This window comes from Rhinatrema bivittatum, unplaced genomic scaffold (genome assembly GCF_901001135.1).
Source record: "Rhinatrema bivittatum unplaced genomic scaffold, aRhiBiv1.1, whole genome shotgun sequence".
Taxonomy (NCBI): Eukaryota; Metazoa; Chordata; class Amphibia; order Gymnophiona; family Rhinatrematidae; genus Rhinatrema; species Rhinatrema bivittatum.
Genome location: NW_021821488.1, coordinates 1,177,791 through 1,196,742, shown reverse-complemented (window position 1 = coordinate 1,196,742; position 18,952 = coordinate 1,177,791). Strand labels below are relative to the sequence as shown.

Genomic DNA, 18,952 nt, shown 5'->3' with positions numbered 1-18,952 from the left:
CATATCTCATAGTTCAGCCAGCAGTTTGGTTAACCTGCCAGAGACCATGGATGTCTGGTACAGCTTACTTCATGCCTGGCACTATCCCCGTGTGGAATAGCCGAATAACTCTCTTAGGCTGGAAGCAGGAACCACATTGACTCCAGCCTTTCTACTCACAAATTCCAGTTTTATTAATCACAATTAGTATACAAATAGTAGACTGCTTACCTCCAGCAGTGCACTTACATCATTACTTTATATCAGAGATGATTCAGGAGCTGCCTTTTCCTAGAGATGCAGGGTCTCCTGTTCCCAGTGAGCTCACTCTCTTATCCTGCTCAGCAGGATCCCACCCACACAGCTCTCTCTCTCTCTCTCTAGGGTTTAAAGTGGACCAGGCTAGATGCCTGGTCCCATACAGGTTAAAGGGGGGAGGTGTAGAGTCTCATTTCGAAGCCATTGGGGCCGGCGATTCTACTCATCCTGGATCTCATTCAGGGAAGTAAGTTATCTTGCCCCTGTGCATTTTCTGGCTTTTCACCTGCAAAACTTTGGGTAGTGTTTACAGGATCATGCTCTCGTCTTTTCATTATTGTTACCTATAACCAACCCTCAATCATCACAACCACCTCTGGGACCAGTGCCCACTCATAATCTTTGAACTGAGTCCATCTGATGCTCTGAGTTCTAATCCTCTCCCAGCTGGACTCTCTGGACTCCACTTGGGTGTCCTGTGGTGGCTTCTCTTCCACTTGCTGTAAAACTCGTATTCCTTCTGGCTTCAACTCTCTTTCAACTTTTCCCATGGTGTCTTCTGACTCCTCTGTGTCGTCTCCCTCTGCAGCGCTACTTTCTGGCCATTCTGCAGTGGTTTCATCTGAATACTCTGCAGTACCTTCCTTTGGCCTCTCTGCAATGTCTCTTTCTGGCTCCTGGCATTTAAGGCCCCCAAAAGCTTAGCACCTCCCTATCTGAACAGACTCACCCCTTATACCCCCTCACTATTTCAAGCTCACCTGGTAGTGCCAGACCCCAAAGAAATGAAACTCTCAAACTCCAAGAAAAGAAGAACTTTTCACAACCTCAGTTCCTATCCTCTATAGTCTGGAATTCACTTCCACTTGAGATCAGGCTTGCCCCAGACCTCCTCACTTTCAGGAAGAGACTGAAAACCTGGTTATTTGTACGAGCAGTTTATAGCTCACAGCCTAACCCACGAACTCCTGACCTCTGATGTTCCTCCCTAACCCTCAGGAATAAACTGCTCACTGACTAGATCTAGGCCTTTTCCACTCCACTGAGTATACTGTCTAGAAGAAGGGAAGAACGTGTTTGGAACCAGGAATTTCCAGAATTAAAGTCTCCAAAGACTGGAAAATTGTGAGTTGTAGGTTTCACACAGAAGCTTGTGTATATTAAAGAATAAAGATATCAAATTTTACATCAGGTGACTTTAGAACTGGAAGTTGTCCAAAAGAAAAAAGAGTGCACCAACTTGAGATCTCTTTCAAAAAGTACAATAAAGTTACTAAGTAGTACTTTTAAAACAGATAGCAGAGAAAATATTTTTTTTTACTCAACTCTAGAATTTGTTGCCAGAGGATGTGGTAAAAGCTATTAATGTAACTGGATTTAAAAAAGGTTTGGACAAGTTCCTGGAGGAAAAGTGCATAAACCATTATTAAAGTGGATGGGAAAATCAACTGCTTATCCCTGGAATAAGCAGCATGGAATCTATTTACATTTTGAGATCCAGCCAGGCAGTGGTGTAGCCAGAATTTATTTTTTGGGTGGGCACAAGGTTAACATGGGTGGGCTGTAGGCATGCAGGTATGAGACCTATTAGTTGTATTCTTATTGAAAAATAATGCCATATACTGCACCCTACAATGGCTTTCTAATTAGTTTGTAATAAACATTATGCATCATGCATGAAACTTTAAAATATTTTACCTCAATTATTTCAAACACTTACCAAAATTAAAAATCTCTTATTAATCTGTATTTATTTATTTTATCTTTATTGCAGTTTATAGATGCACAAGTATATCATGTAAAAAGCAAGGAAAACAATCAGATCCAATCAATCATGTAATAAAACCCCCTCGACCCCCAAAAATGGGTGCAGAGCAGAACTAGGGCATTACCCGTACAACTCACCATACAAAAAAAGATATTCTGGTTCTGATGACATCTCAGTAAAAGCAAAACAAACTCTCTTTACTGGCAAGCACAATAGCCCTCCTTATGAAAAGACAGTAATTTGCCACTACAAATATTTAACCAGGCACTAAACACTAATACAGCTCCTATTAGGAAAACAGAGCAAGCCAAGTTGTTATAGATACCCACTTAGAAATAATTATAAAACTATACTAATAAATGTTACAAATGTTGCGGTCTCCACCGCTTCCCCTCCTTTTGCTCTGAACAGTGCTCACCTCCGCTGTTGGAAACGCCGCGTCCCGCATGCCCGGGACCCCTGCAGCTCTGCCGGTTCCTCGTGGCGTCCGCCATTGCTTGCCCGTTGCCCCGCTGCCTCGCGCGCGTGAGGACGCACACTATGGGCGCACAGCTCCCGGAAGTCAGGCCCCGCCTGTGCTAACGACGCCACGCCCTAAGCCTGATATAACCGGCGTCCGGACGCCTTCTCCTTGCCTTGCAACGAGGTTCACTACTGCCTAGTAGTTCTGAGTTGTGCTTCGTTTGTTCCTCGTTTCTGACTTGACCTTTGGATCGCCTTGTCTTTGCTCCAGCCTGCCGCCTGCCTCCGACCTCGGCCCGTCCCTGACTCCGCTTCTGCCTGCCGCCTGCCTCTGACCTTAGTTCGTTCCCGGCTCCGCTACAGCCTGCTCCAGTTCACAGCACGCTAGAGACTCCGTTCCTGGCTACAGCCTGCTCCAGTTCACAGCACGCTACAGACTCCGTTCCTGGCTACAGCCTGCTCCAGTTCACAGCACGCTACAGACCCCGTTCCTGTCTACAGCCTGCTCCAGTTCACAGCACGCTACAGACCCCGTTCCTGTCTACAGCCTGCTCCAGTTCACAGCACGCTACAGACTCCGTTCCTGTCTACAGTCTGCTCCAGTTCACAGCACGCTACAGTCTCCGTTCCTGTCTACAGCCTGCTCCAGTTCATAGCCGGATACAGACTCCGTTCCAGTCTACAGCCTGCTCCAGTTCACAGCCTGCTTTGCTGGCCTACAGACTATCGTGCTCCCTTTGGACTTTCCTTGCTACACCCACTGCCCAGGCTTTCTCTGCTAATAGACTGAGCGTTATCCTAAGTCCCAAGGTTCCAGGACCCTACGGGCTCCTCCTGGGGGGGTTCCTGGTTCCCGGGTGAACACCTCCAGCCTGTGGCTCCGCCTCCCGGCCTACCCTGTCTCCCGGGGTAGACCGGCCCAAGGGTTCACTATCCTGACTGCAGCACCTAACTGCAACAACAAAACAGCTGATGAACAGAATAACATCCAACAATTAAAAACATAAAAAATTAAAAATTGTCCAAATATCAATAAAATATTTCAAAACAGCAGACACATCACATAATAACCAATAATTAAAATGGCAGTCAATCAAGAAAAATAAACTTAAAAAGCCACCTTTACTTACCCTCTCCAGCAACTCTCCTACTCCTTTCCCTTGCAGGCCAATAGCACTCACCAGAAGCAGTAGTGGCTGTTGAAGCTCTGTTCTGACAGTCCTCTTCCTTAGGGCCCACAACCAGTCACAACCAGTCTGTGTCTCACACAGACCAGTATCTCCCTAACCAGTATCTCTTCCTCACACACACACCAGTCACCTCTCTGACCAGTCTCTGTCTCTCACACACACACACACACACACACACACACACACACACCCCAGACACCTCCCTGACCAGTCTGTCTCTCACACAGCCACCAGTCACCTCGCTGACCAGTCTCTCTCTCACACAGCCACCAGTCACCTCGCTGACCAGTCTGTCTCTCTCTCACATACACCAGTCATCTTCCTGACCAGTCTGTCTCTCACAGAAACACATCACCTCTGACCAGTCTCTCTCTCAATCACACACATGTTCTGTCACTTACATACAAGCTCTCAATCACACACAAATGCTCTTGCTCCCATTCTACCACAACCCACAAAGCTGCCACTCACACACCCAGGCATCCATTCTACCACACACACACACACAAAGCTGCCACTCATGCACCCAGGCAACCATTCTACCACACACACACACACACACACACAGCTGCCACTCACGCACCCAGGCAGCCATTCTACCACACACACACACACACACACATACAAAGCTGCCACTCAGGCATCCATTCTACCAGACACACACCCATTCTACAATACACACACACACACACACAAAGCTGCCACTCACACACCCAGGCACCCATTCTACCACACACACCCATTCTACCACACACAAACACACACACACACACAAACCTGCCACTCAGGCACCCATTCTACCACACACACACACAAAGCTGCCACTCACGCACCCATTCTACCACACACACAAGCTCACATGGAGCCTCTTCTCACTGTTTGGCCCAATAAGCCTGGCCTCCGCTTATCAGCCGCTGCTGGCCTGACCTTGGGCGGTGCGCAGGGTCTCTCCCTCTGCTCTTCGGCCCCGCCAGGCTCTCTGCGCTCTTTAGCCCCGCCGGCTTGGCCTCGGACGGCGGCGCCCGGCTCTCTGTGCTCTTTGGCCCTGCCAGCTTGGCCTCGGGCAGTGGCGCACTGCTCTCTGTGCTCTTCAGCCCCGCCGGCTTGGCCTCGGGTGGCAGCGCATGGCTCTGTGCGCTCTTCGGTCCTGCCCCTGCCTCGCAGCTCCGGTGCTTCTCTTCGCTGTCGCGGGGATGGGATCCCACAATAGCATTGGTCCAACAGGCCTCTTTCAGGTGGGTGGGCCTGGGTCTAAATTGGGTGGGCAACTGCTTGTGACCTGGATTGGCTACTGTTGGAAACAGGATACTGGGCTTGATGGACCTTTGGTCTGATCCAGTATGGCAAATGTCTTCCTATGTGTAAAGACCTCTTCTTGAATCTTCAGCATACTTTGAACTCCAAGACACAATTCTCCTTGTTCTGAAGACCTAGGCACCCTGACCATGGGTCTCTGCCATTTTCCTAGAACAGGAAGCAGGATAAGCAGTCCTCTCCCCTTGGAGAGACCACCCTATGACCTCTCTCTCTGCTAGAAAGAAAACAAAGAACCTGAACCATGAGGGCTCAGGAGTTTTGTGAAAACACTGATACCTCTCTCTGGGAAGTGCCAAACACCTTTACCCCTCCTACTTCCTCTGTTATCACTTTCAGTGTTTGATGAGTCTCTGAGGTCCAACTAGTAAGGGACAGTTTTAGGACGGACTTATATGAATATGATGAAACTTGCATGCAAACCGTTTGGAAAACTTGTCTACAATGAGTGATCCTCACTGCTTCTGTTCGCCAATCCTGTGTAATCCTCATTTTGGGTAATTAGGCTGGTTATAGAGAAGGCATTAGCAAAGAGAAAAACTTTTATAATATTAACCCTATATCACTAGGAACATTGCAAATTCTTTTGGAGTTGGTGGGAACAAGATTCAGTTCCATTCCATTAGTCTGAAACAAACTTTACACACAGAGCAGAGTTTTATCATGTCATCGGTGTACAAGTTCAAGACCCAGACCCTAGATTCCCTCTAGATCAGGGGTGGCCAACTCTGATCCTTGAGAGCTACAAGCAGGCTAGATTTTCAGGATATCCAATGAATATGCATGAGATAGATTTGCATATAATGGAGGCAATGCATGCAAATCTATCACATGCATATTCATTGTGGATAGCCTGAAAACCTGGCCTGTTTGTGGTTCTCGGGGACTGGAGTAGACTACCCCTGCTCTAAATGTACTTTTGTACCTCACCCTCCTCACACAGATATTAGAAAATAAACACAACTTTCCTAAATGAAAAGTTGCAATTAGCATTAGCAATAATAGAAATATAATTCACATGTATACAGGCAAATGAACACAAAACCAACAAGGTCAAGATCCCAGTTTGTAAACTCAATAGTCTCAATGGTAAAATAAATCAAAATGTATAACGTCCTAAAAACAGTGACTGGGGTGAATGTATGGGGTTGTGGGTGGGAGAGAGTCTGGTTAGGGTGTGACTGGTGAGAGAGAGGCAGCCTGGTGTGTGTGTGTGTGTGGGGGGGGTGAATGGTGAGAGGGGGAGTGACTAGGGTGGCTATATAGGGTGACAGGTGGGAGAGACTGGTTGAGGTAGTGACTGGTGAGAGAGAGGCAGCCTGGTATGTGGGGGTGACTTTTGAGAGGGGGAATGACTGGGGTGACTGTTTGGGGTGAAGGGTAGGGGAGAGAAACTGGTTGAGATGGTGACTGTTGAGAGAAAGTAAGCCTGGTATGTGGGGGTGATTAGAAAGAGGGAGTATCTGGGGTGACTGTATGGGGATGAAAGGTGAGATAAAGACTTCTTGGGGTAGTGACTGGTGAGAGAAAGACAGCCTGTTGTGTATGGAGTGGGACTAGTGAGAGGAGAAGTGACTGGGGTGACTGTATGGGGTGACATATGGGAAAGAGAGGCAGCCTGGTGTGTATGTGTTGTGTGGGAGGGTGACTGGGGTAACTGTATGGGATGACAGGTTACCCCACATACACACCAGGCTGCCTCTCTCTCTCTCTCCATTCACCACCCCAACCAGACTCTCTCATACCTATCACCCCATACATTCACCCAAGTCACTTCCCCTCTTACCAGTCACCCCTCCCCCCACCCTAACACACAGACTCATACCAGGGGAATTCAAAATATGCATATCCCAAAATGCCAGGACCCCTTTCCTAAAATACAAAAGGATTGGTGAATTCTAAATAAGCATTTGCATTACATGCTTTTGCTGACTAGAATTTGATGCTATAAAATTACATCACTTGTTTGTTTACACTTGTTACCCCTACAAACACTACCTTGCAATCATAGCAACACAAACAAGTACCGGTAACTAAGGAGGCAGCCAATGGAATGCAGAGCCATACCTCTAGCTAACGAATTCCTCCCAAACTGACACTTTTTAACTGATTGGTAACATTTTCTGTTAGTGCGCACTAAGTCCCATTAGTGCGCACTAACTCCGAAATAGGAAAACATGAACTAAATATCTCCCCAACCATTTAAAAAATGAAATCTAATGATACAAAACAAAAATCAGTGCACATCCTAGTGCTTTACTGCTTAACACTTTGGCTCCCATGTCACACAGGCAGCTATCTTGAAGACAAAAGATATCCACAGGTTGTATGATTTTAGCAGTTTATTTAAGAATTCTAGAGTTGCAGGATCCTATATCCTTACACCACACTTCAACCACTTGAACAGCTGAATACACCTCTGTCATCCATCTTCTGCCTCTCTGCAATTCTCTCCTCCACTCTTTGGGCTGCATTCAAAAGCCTCTCTCCTCAGCTACAAGATCATTCCTGATTGGATGAGAGTCCTTATAAAAGTTTGCCTTATTTGTTCCTGGGAGTGGATAGGGATCCACACAGGCTGCAGGAAGCTGGTTGGATCCAAACAAGAAAGCACTCTGGATTAACCTTAGAGCTGCTGGATAAAAGCACATTCAACCCCTTTCAGCCTTTGAATGCAAAGAAGATTGAAAAGGGACGCAGCATACTACAGCCACACAGAAATTGAGGTGAGGAATGCAAAACTAGTAATTATTAATAATAATTACAGAGTGGGAGGGAGCTCTGGAGAAGGAACCACAATCCCAGGGAATTCTTGTGACCAGGTAAATCACAGAATATTAATTCTGTGTCACTTAAGTTAACGCTGCATACATCTTTGCAGAACCAGTTTTTTTTAAGGCATAGTATAAGTTAAGATTAAAAGACAGTCAAGTATCATAGCATACATCAGAGGAAAGGAAAGAGATAGTAGTTCTCCTTTGACAGGCAAGCTGTCTGGCAATCTACTAAGACCCAGTCAGTGTGCTCTGAAACACACACACGTTCCTTACCACACTGCGTGTATTCAAAGCTAATGGAAGAAGTATGAGGTCACATTCAGTCTTCTCTTCCAGTTTACATGCTGAACACACCAGATACTTGTCCAAAGTTGTCTTGTATAGCTGAAAACATTGTATAATGGGTCACATTTAAAGAGAATTCAAAACCATAACAAAATCAATCATAAGAAAAATTTCAAAATACAAATACAAAATACAAAAACCAGCAACTAGTGCTGAACTCCAAAGAGTATTTCCAAGGTATTGATTGGAAATTAGCACTGAGCTGCAGGGACTGTAACATTGCTTTTGATTACATTTCATCTGTCTCTTTATTTCTGTTATTTTTCTGTGTGCTGCTTGCTTCATTCTGCTTTGCTTCACTAGTTCTCAATCAATGCTTTAGCATGCTATCCCCAGTAATTCAAATTATCATCAACTCATTTGCTTTATAGTCTGCTTGTTTTGAGTTCTCTGATAAATTTTACTAGTGCAAAATTACCTATAGAATAACTATGTGTTATAATTTGCAACATTACATGTGGAAAACTGTGAAATCTGATCCATAGTGTCCTACAGTCCTCTGTCAAATACTGGCTGATATTAGCATTGAAAAAGCCAAAAAAATATTTGTTTAGGTCTGTTTAAACATTTAACTTATTATGCTTTAAGTCATTATGCTTCTCATACTCGCTGCACTTTAACCATACCTGAAGAGTTCCAGGCAGACTAAATCAGCCCTTTCCACATACAATAACCAAAATTGCACAGACATCCCAAGCCAGTTAACTTTGTTGTGGGGCAGGTTTTTAATGTGCCCTTGGGCCTCAGCCCGACCCCAGATGGATCCAGGACCGAACCGAGGGTTGACGGCGTGTTCCAACATGGCTGACAGTCTTACCCTCCGCCAGGCCTGCAAGCTCCCAAGGCCAACAACAGGATGATGTTGGAATGTGAATGGTCCTCCGACCATTCCGAGCCCTTTCGGACCTGCCACTTGGATCGGCATGGAGCAGCAGGCCTGGCCCAAGGATGAGGGCAGACAGGCCTTGACACGAAGAAATGACACCAAGATCGATGCTACGGCATCGCAGACGAAGACATAACACCAAAGCTGATGCAGATGGCATCAGAGACGAGGGCTGGAACAAACATGACACCAAGGTAGTTGAGGACATGATACCAAGGCTGATGCGAAGACATCACAGACCAATGGTCGATGCGATGGCATCCCGGACCAGGGTCGATGCGACGACATCAGGAACAAGATGTTGACATGACACCAAGACTGATGCAACGGCATCCAAGATGAGACGAGGAACTTGACGAAGTCCAAATGAGATGAGAGATTGGGCGGAAGGACATTGGCACTGTCTCTCAGAGTGCTCTACACAGTCCACCCCCGGGACCACCCTGTCCCACTGCGCGCCCTACACAGCCCGAGGAGGCTGGTCACGGACCACGCTGAGAACGGGATGAGCGCAGGGAAGAATCCAGCCAAGGCAGAACTTCGACGGAGCCATAAGTCGCCCGGAGCTCCACAAAGGCTGGCAGGATGAGACGGCTCAGGAGCACAGGACACCAGTCCACCTGCAGGCCACTCCAGCCTGGGAAAGACGTCATCCGAGGGAGTCGGGTCTGACAGGTACCAGAAGGCTCAGGAGCACTGAAGCAAATACCAAAAAGGGCAGGACACCAAGGAACCTGGGACATCAGGAAGCGGAGGATCAAGACGAGACACCAAGACACCTGGATGAGGACCTCAGGCACGAAGACTTGACTTGACATGACATGACGTGACATGAAGACGAAATGAAGAGGAGCTCCACGAAAAAGACCTGACGGAGTTCTGGCAGGCAGGAGCCTCCAGAGTGAAGTAACTCCGATGCAAGGCAAGGCTGCAGGCAGGCGACTCCCTGGGAGGGGTTTGGCAGGCCCATACCTAGCTGGCCCTATAACTAAGGAGAAGTGCTGCGGGCCGGCCCCTAGGGAGAAGGGCGTGGCTAAACGAGGAAGTCCATGCAGACACAAGCAAGCCTCAGGCAGGCCCCAAGAACATAAAGGCCTCCCAGGCCCTGGAGCAAATCCTGGACAGTTCATAGGTGAGACCCCGGCTTCGGAGCGTCCTCCAGGAAGAGGTAAGGAGCCTCCCGTAGCACCGCTACAGGAGGGTTCATAACAGACTTTGCACAGATACTCCCAAATTAGATATTCTTGCGCATTATTCGATGTTATTTTAACATGCTTCTAAAACATTTAGGGGTTGATTTACCCCCAAAAGTTAGAGTTTGCACTTGGAAAACAGGTTTTTCTGGTTCTTTACTGTAAAAATAAAATTATATGTATTTGGCTGCTATTCAGGTTACATTGAAACTTCTAAAAAGGTTTTTAGAGTAGCCTGAAAAAAGCTGCTTGCCCTGAGTAGGTGGATCTGGCCTATAGGCTAAAGGGTTGACATCTGCCCCTGTTACTGCTCACATGTAACAATTCAACCCCCCCCCCCTACTTATGCACCTTTTATTTGCCTCCTCAAGCCATCCGCCCATATACACCTACTCCTGTTCAATGGAGTTTCTTCTTTCTCAGAGAACTGATCCAGAGGTGTGAGATTTTGGCAGGGAATTTTTGAAGATCTTTGCCCAGGATCTGCTAGGAGGGCTAGTTACACCCTCTCTAGAAGAACTGGATGTGATCTTGGGGGAGGGGGAGGTTTGGGGGATTTTTTTGCCTGTACCCAATAAACATTAAGGTACAGACTCTTGAAGTGAAGATTTTTTTGTATTAAGGCCAGTGTCATCTTGCTTTAATAATTGAAAGTTGGCTGTTTTTTTTTATCCCACATCCAGTAAATAATAATGTTGCTGATTTTTGTGAAGACTTTTTGTAAGAAAGTTTGAAGAATATTTGGAGACATTCAGTTATTGAAACATGTTTTTTTTTTAATCTCACCCTTTTTTGCCTTATGCTGATTGCTGGAGAGACTCTTCCCACCCTCCATGGGGAAGGGATTTTGGAAACTGGTTTGGTTAGATAAAGAAGAGTGAGTACAGGAAGTGCTATGCCTAGGGAGACCACTGCTTTTGTTGTTATGATTTTTATTTTGCTGTTCATGATTTTTGTGATCCTAGCTTGGATCCTTCTTTTTAAGTTAAAGTAAATTTCAGTTGAATACCATCCTGCAACTCTGTGCTTTATTCAACAGCACCTTTCCTCCCAGATGACTCTTCTGAGTATTGACCAATCAATGAAAGAGAGAGGGAGTTGGGATGTGATTACATGACTAACATTGTATTACCCATTACTGCACCAGGGGCCCAGGAGTTAACCCCCAGCCGCCCCCCCCCCCCAGATAAATCCTGGCATTTCCACAGGCTGGCATGGACAGTGTGTGAGAGGACAAAAGGTCTGGGATATTGCAAAGCTGCCCTGGGAACTTTATGGCTCCCTTATTCCAGTGCACCCTTTGTTGGGGGTGGAGGGATTACACTTGGAATTATACATGAGTACTCAGTATTGGAGTTGAATTTATCTGTGGCTACCTAGTTTGGATGACCTTGGAACAGGACCTACTTGTGGGAACTTTTTGCTTATTGAACTGAAGATATCTGGAACTGGTATTAAACTTGCTTATTACAGCCCATGCACATGAAGAACTGGTATCTGATTTTTAAAACCCTGTGGTGAAGTGAACCTGCAAATTGTGCAGTTATCCTTGTGCTTAAATAAAGTTGGGTATAGAGCCTGAAGGACTGAAATTTCTAGGTACTCAGATTGACAGCCTGACAGAAATGAACATTCTGTAATACCACCATTGTTTGGATTGGAATCTGTAAGGTAAGGTTCCTTAGGTAACAGGACCATGTGAAATCTCCAAAACAAAATAACAATAAAAATAATGGGATACTTTCCTGAAGAAGTGGATCTTCAGGGAATACTTAAGGACAAAGTCTAGATGGGGGATAAAATGAGCAGAAGAGATAAATGAGGCAGAGACCAAATGAGAAAAGTGCTGAGTAATTGATTTAGAAGATGATATGACAAAAGATGAGGGATTCTAGGGCTGGCAACTGTCTTCATTCTTTCACTTATCCCACTGCATATAAAGATTTGTCCAGTTTTTCATAAGAAAATCAATAGGGAAATCAGAACTAGAAATCCATGCATGCAATAGGGTAAAATCCAGGACTAGAACAGCGTGTTCTGAAAAAATGAAACCACTTGGTAACATTTTTGGAGGGTCTTGCAGGAAGGAAGATAACTGGGGAGGCAGATCTGTGGAAGAGAAAAATAATTTTTGCTGCTTCCTAAATCTAATGTAAGATTAGTGGATCCTTGTGTTGTGGTAAGGTTGAATCAACCTGTTAGGATTTGTGGGTTTCGTGGACCCTTGGCCCGAGGTGGAAGTTGATGCTACCTGAGGGGGATGGGCCCCACAGGTCCTCACCATCGGGAGGCGAGGTCAGCTGCAGCAGGGACGCGACTATAGTTTAGTGAAGAGAGAATGTGCTGCGTCACTGCCATGTAATTGCAGGTACCTGCACTGAGATAAACTATGAGGCGGCCAGAGGAGTGTGACAGAAAGGCACAATCCGAGGGAGTCACAGCACTTAGGCAGGACTGAAGGTACGATATACCAGAGAAGGAAGCTCCCAGGCAGAGGTGCGCTGGGCAGGCCCCGAGGAGCGGGGAACTCAGAGACAGGATCTCTAAAGGAGTAATGCACAGCTGTCCTGAGGACGGGACAGCGCAGCAATAGAGTCTCTGGTGATGACGTAGGCTGCCCCGAGGAGCGGGGTAGTGTAGAGTCAAAGTCTCCGGTGTAGTAAGGTAGAGGCTGCCCCGAGGAGCAGGGAAGTGGAGAGATGGGAATCTCTGAAAGGCAGTGCAGAGGCAACCCCAAGGAGCAGAGAAGCGAACCGGCAGGACCTCTGGTGAGGAGCGCAGGGGCTACCCCGAGGATCGTGGAAGCCTGGAGACCAGGTTTCCCGAAGGAAGCACAAGCAGGCCCCTGAAGGCGGGTACCCGAGCCAGATTCCAGAACAGCCGGTAGAGGTCCAAGGAAGGAACCACGGGTCCGGAGATACAGGATCAAGCACAGTGAGACAAAGGAACTCATTGCCAAGTCAGTTTGCATAGGCCAAAGGAGGTGTTTAAATATCCCAAGGTGATGATGTCATCAGTCGGGAATGGCCCAGAGATTCGTGCCAATGGTCCTTTAAATAGAGAAGAGATGACGCGTGCTAGCGCCTAGGAAGGCCCGGATTCAGAAGGTACGATATACCAGAGAAGGAAGCTCCCAGGCAGAGGTGCGCTGGGCAGGCTCCGAGGAGCGGGGAACTCAGAGACAGGATCTCTAAAGGAGTAATGCACAGCTGTCCCGAGGGCGGGACAGCGCAGCAATAGAGTGGGCTTGCGGCGTCCCAGCCACCATACAGATGAAGGAGGACTAGGAACAGTGCGGCAACAATGGCTAGCCAGAGCCACGAGTTCCCCTGGAGTGGAGGGCCAGGCATGGCAGGATGTGAGTTGGGTCGGCCACGGGTGGCCGCGGCTGATGGTCATAACAGTAACCCCCCCCCCCCCTTCTAAGGCCCCCCTCCTGGGGTTTGGAAGAATGAGAAGCATGGAATTGCTTGATGAGATCCTTGTCCAGGATATTGGTGGCTGGCTCCCAACTATTTTCTTCTGGATCAAAGCCCTCCCAAGACAGGAGTTACTCCCACTTCTTTCCACGCTTATGTACATCAAGAACATCTTGAACCTGGTAAATTACATCTGCTTCGGAGGACACAGGTTGGGAGTCTGGAGCCTTCTTGAAGAATCCTGACAATTCCAAAGGTTTTAGGAAAGATACATGAAAGGCGTTGTGGATCTTAAGAGAGGGCTGGGAGTCATAGTTTGTAAGTGACTGGACTCAAACAGTGGACCGCCGGGAAGGGACTGATGTACCTGGGAGCGAAGTGGGAAGAAGGGAGTTTAAGATGGATGAAGCGAGTACTGAGCCACACTTTGTCGCCCAGATTAAACTGAGGAGCTTCACGGGTGACGAGCGTCAAAGAACCTTTTGGCTGTGTGAGCAACTTTCTGTAGCAACTGCTTCATGCTGTTCCATAATTGGTGCAACTCCTGGGCAGTCGACTGGGCCATTGGGGAAAGAATCGACAATGGAAGTGATAGAGGAGGAAGAGGCTGACGTCCATAGACTATATGAAACAGTGATGAGCCCGTAGCGGAAGAGGGATGAGAGTTCAAGGCAAACTCAGCCCAGGGAAGTAGATCAGACCAATCCATAATTTAGCAACCCAACCCTACATTCGATCTTGCCAAGCTTACTCAGTGTACTCGGACCTTAAATTAATTCCAATACGTTTCTTGATCCTCAGCCAGACTAGACTTGGCTCAATCATTTTATTTAATTCGTTACTGTTTTCATTGCCCCCCATTTTATCTTATCCAAGTTCTACGCCCTGTTCTATGTAATCGCATTCTTACATGCGTTGTTTTTTCCATTATAATGTAAACTGAGATGATTTGTAATGTCTTACATGAATCCCGGTATATAAAAATGTTAAATAAATAAATAAATCATTTTGACGAAGATTAACATATGCACAAAGAAACTGTTTAAGAGTCCTGTTAGTCCCCTCCGTTTGCCCATTGGCGTGGGGGTGATAAGTGGAGGTGAAATCTAGAGAGACATTGAACTTCTTCAAAGGGATTTCCAGAATTGAGCGGTAAATTGAACTCCTCGGTCCGAAAGTATGTGTTTGGGCAGTCCGTGGAGTTGGAACATGTGACGGATGAATAGTTGTGTGAGTTGAGGAGCCGATGGGGGCCAGGCAGGGCCACAAAGTGAGCCATTTTAGAGAGGCAGTCAACGGTGACCCAAATGGTGTTGTTGCCTTCAGAAGGAGGCAGGTCAACAATAAAATCCGTCGTGATATGGGTCTATGGCTCACTTGGGACAGGCAGAGGTTGCAAGAGGCCCCATGGGCGTCCTACAGGAGGCTTATGGTGTGCACAAGTGGGACATGACTCCACGTATGCCTGTGCATCCTTCTTCATGGAAGGCCACCAATAGAAATGTTGAAGAGTGGTTAAGATCCTGGACTGACCTGGGTGTCCTGCTGTAAGGGAGTCATGAGCCCAGCAAATAATCCTCTGGCAAAGCTGACATGGGACCACTATCTTCCCAGGCGGGTCCGGGAAGGTGGCTGTAAGAATGACCGGGGAGAGTCTGGAACATCCTCCGGGACGAAGGATCTGGAGAGGGCATCAGCTTGGCAATTTTTATTGGCCGGACGGTAATGCAGCAGGAAATTAAACTGGGTAAAGAAGAGGGACCAACAGGCCTGGCGATGATTCAGCCGTTGAGCTCGGTGTAAATACTCAAGGTTTTTATGGTCTGTATATACTGTGATCTGGTGCTGGGATCCCTCAAGCCAGGGATGCCACTCCTCGAAGGCCAGCTTGATAGTCAGTAACTTTATCTCCAATGGCGCAGTTATGCTCCGCAGGGAGAAGCATCTGGAGAAAAAGGAGCAAGGATGCAGGGTATGAGTGGTATAGTACTGGCTAAGGACCACCCCTAGTCCCACGTTGGAGGCATCAACCTTGACTATGAATGGCCATCTGGGATCCGGATGGCGGAGACATGGCTCTCTGAGAAAGGCAGACGAGGTCTTGGAAGGCGGTCATGGCTTCGGGTGACCAGTGAGAAGGGATGGCCCCCTTGTGGGTCATGGCCATTAGGGGTGAGGTCAGAGTCGAGTAATGATGGATGAAAGAGTGGTAGTAATTGGCAAAGCCAAGGAATCTCTGTAAGGAGCGAAGGCCCATAGGCTGTGACCAATCTCTAATGCTTTGTAACTTTTGAGGATCCATCCTAAACTCTTGACTGGAGACTATGTAGCCAAGGATGGGGACAGTCTCCTGCTCGAAAGAACACTTTTCGAGTTTGGCATAGAGTTGGTTGTCTCGAAGGTGCTGGAGGACGTGAGAGACGTCGAGATGGTGGATCTAAAGGTCTTTAGAAAACACCAGAGGTTGTCAAGATACACCACAACACATTGAAATAACATATTCCTGAAGACCTCATTCATTAAATTTTGGAACACAGCTGGGGCACTGCAAAGGCCAAACAGCATCACAAGGTATTCAAAGCTGTCTTCCATTCATCTCCTTTGCAGATACGTACCAAATTGTAAACTCCCCTGAGATCCAATTTGGAGAAAATCTTCGCTCCCTGGAGCCAGTCAAAAAGTTCAGAGTTTAAAGGTAGAGGATAGCAGTCTTTCAGGGTGATCTCGTTCAAACACCCGTAATGGTTGCAAGGGCTGAGTGATCCATCTTTTTTTCCTATAAAGAAAAAACCCGCACCAGCGGGAGATTTGGAGGGTCAAATAAAACCCTTGGCCAGATTCTCGCGGATGTATTCAGATATGGCCTGAGTTTCAGTGAGCGATAGTGAGTAAATCCTTCCCCGAGGAGGCTCGGTGATGGGTAGAAGGTTAATAGCGCAATCATATGCTTGAACCGGAGGGAGAGTGTCCGCAGCCTTCTTAGAGAACACATCTGCATAGGAAGAGTATTGTGAAGGGAGGCCAGGAGGTGAAATTGAAGTACTTAGGCAGGGTAGAGGTGAGACGGGCTCTAGGCAATTGGTATGGCAGAAGGATCCCCAGCGAGAAAGCTGTAAGGTGGCCCAATCAAAATGGGGAGTATGTTGCTGTAGCAATGGTTGGCCTAGAACCACCAGATGGATGGCCTTGTCCAAGATGTGGAAGGAGATGGACTCCATGTACAGGGAACCAGTGTGGAGGAGAATCAGAGCAATGGTGTGAGTCACTTGACCAGGCAATAGATCTCCATGAATGGACGAAAGAAGTAGAGGAACTGGGGAGCGGATGTTGGGAATCCGGAGGTGCTCTGCAAATCGTCTTAAGATAAAATTTCCACCAGCCCCAGAGTCCACAAGAGCCAGGGTGTGGAACTCTTGGTTATCCAGCTTGATGGATATAGGCAAAGTAAATGGAGGAGAAGGTGAATCAGACTTAGAAGCAGTCCTCCTGCTGGACCTAGGCCTGGGAGTTTTCCGGACGGACAGAGCATGTGGTTAAGGCATGACCGGACTTGCCACAGTATAAGCAGAGACCTGATTGCTGGTGGCGGCATAGTTTGTGGGGCGAAAGTTTGCTTCGGCCCATTTGCATGAGTTCTTCCTCAGGTTTGTTTTGGACCACATCTAACCTGGGAGAGGAAGAGCGGTGATGATGAGACGAGCTAGGTGTAGATCCTCTGGTGGACCGGGTCTCCCATGAATGTTCCTGGAGGTGTCGATCAATTCATCTGGCTAGGTCAATTAAAGAGTCCAAAGATACAGGCAACTCTCGAGCTGTCAGCTCATCTTTAATTCGGGAGCTCAGTTCTTCAGGAAAAATGGAGCGGAGACAATCAAGGTCCCAATGGAGTTCAGCCAGTGTCTGGAATTCTATGATGTAATCCGCCAAGGACCTGGTGTCCTGAGAAAGATGAAGAAGCGTGGATCCGGATGCAGATTTTCTGCCTGGGTCATCAAAGATGGAGCGACATAAGGCAAGGAACCTGGGCAAATCTCATAGAACCAGGTCATAAGAACATAAGAAAATGCCATACTGGGTCAGACCAAGGGTCCATCAAGCCCAGCATCCTGCTTCCAACAGTGGCCAATCCAGGCCACAAGAACCTGGCTAGTACCCAAAAACTAAATCTATTCCATGTTACCATTGCTAATGGCAGTGGCTATTCTCTAGGTGAACTTAATAGCAGGTAATGGACTTCTCCTCCAAGAACTTATCCAATCCTTTTTTAAACACAGCTATACTAACTGCACTAACCACATCCTCTGGCAACAAATTCCAGAGTTTAATTGTGCGTTGAGTAAAAAAGAACTTTCTCCGATTAGTCTTAAATGTGCCACATGCTAACTTCATGGAATGCCCCCTAGTCTTTCTATTATCCGAAAGAGTAAATAACCGATTCACATCTACCCATTCTAGACCTCTCATGATTTTAAACACCTCTATCATATCCCCCCTCAGTCGTCTCTTCTCCAAGCTGAAAAGTCCTAACCTCTTTAGTCTTTCCTCATAGGGGAGTTGTTCCATTCCCCTTATCATTTTGGTAGCCCTTCTCTGTACCTTCTCCATCGCAATTATATCTTTTTTGAGATGCGGCGACCAGAATTGTACACAGTATTCAAGGTGCGGTCTCAACATGGAGCGATACATAGGCATTATGACATTTTCCGTTTTATTCACCATTCCCTTTCCAATAATTCCCAACATTCTGTTTGCTTTTTTGACTGCCGCAGCACACTGAACCGATGATTTCAATGTGTTATCCACTATGACACCTAGATCTCTTTCTTGGGTTGTAGCACCTAATATGGAACCCAACATTGTGTAATTATAGCATGGGTTATTTTTCCCTATATGCATCACCTTGCACTTATCCACATTAAATTTCATCTGCCATTTGGATGCCCAATTTTCCAGTCTCACAAGGTCTTCCTGCAATTTATCACAATCTGCTTGTGATTTAACTACTCTGAACAATTTTGTGTCATCTGCAAATTTGATTATCTCATTCGTCGTATTTCTTTCCAGATCATTTATAAATATATTGAAAAGTACGGGTCCCAATACAGATCCCTGAGGCACTCCACTGTCCACTCCCTTCCACTGAGAAAATTGTCCATTTAATCCTACTCTCTGTTTCCTGTCTTTTAGCCAGTTTGCAATCCATGAAAGGACATCGCCACCTATCCCATGACTTTTTACTTTTCCTAGAAGCCTCTCATGAGGAACTTTGTCAAACGCCTTCTGAAAATCCAAGTATACTACATCTACCGGTTCACCTTTATCCACATGTTTGTTAACTCCTTCAAAAAAGTGAAGCAGATT

The 18,952-nt window shown here is 46.8% G+C and overlaps 1 protein-coding gene across 3 annotated transcripts in view; it reads right to left on the bottom strand.

The window, feature by feature from the left end:
- Positions 1-18,952, bottom strand: part of LOC115082692 — a 294,549-nt gene that overhangs the window by 150,839 nt on the left and 124,758 nt on the right. For 2 of the 3 annotated variants that reach the window (XM_029586885.1, XM_029586886.1), the window contains exon 9: positions 8,022-8,132. The exons of the other annotated variant lie outside the window; for it this stretch is intronic. In XM_029586885.1, coding sequence (XP_029442745.1) covers positions 8,022-8,132 — 111 coding nt within the window. The remainder of the gene's footprint in view (positions 1-8,021; positions 8,133-18,952) is intronic. 3 annotated transcript variants of the gene reach the window in all.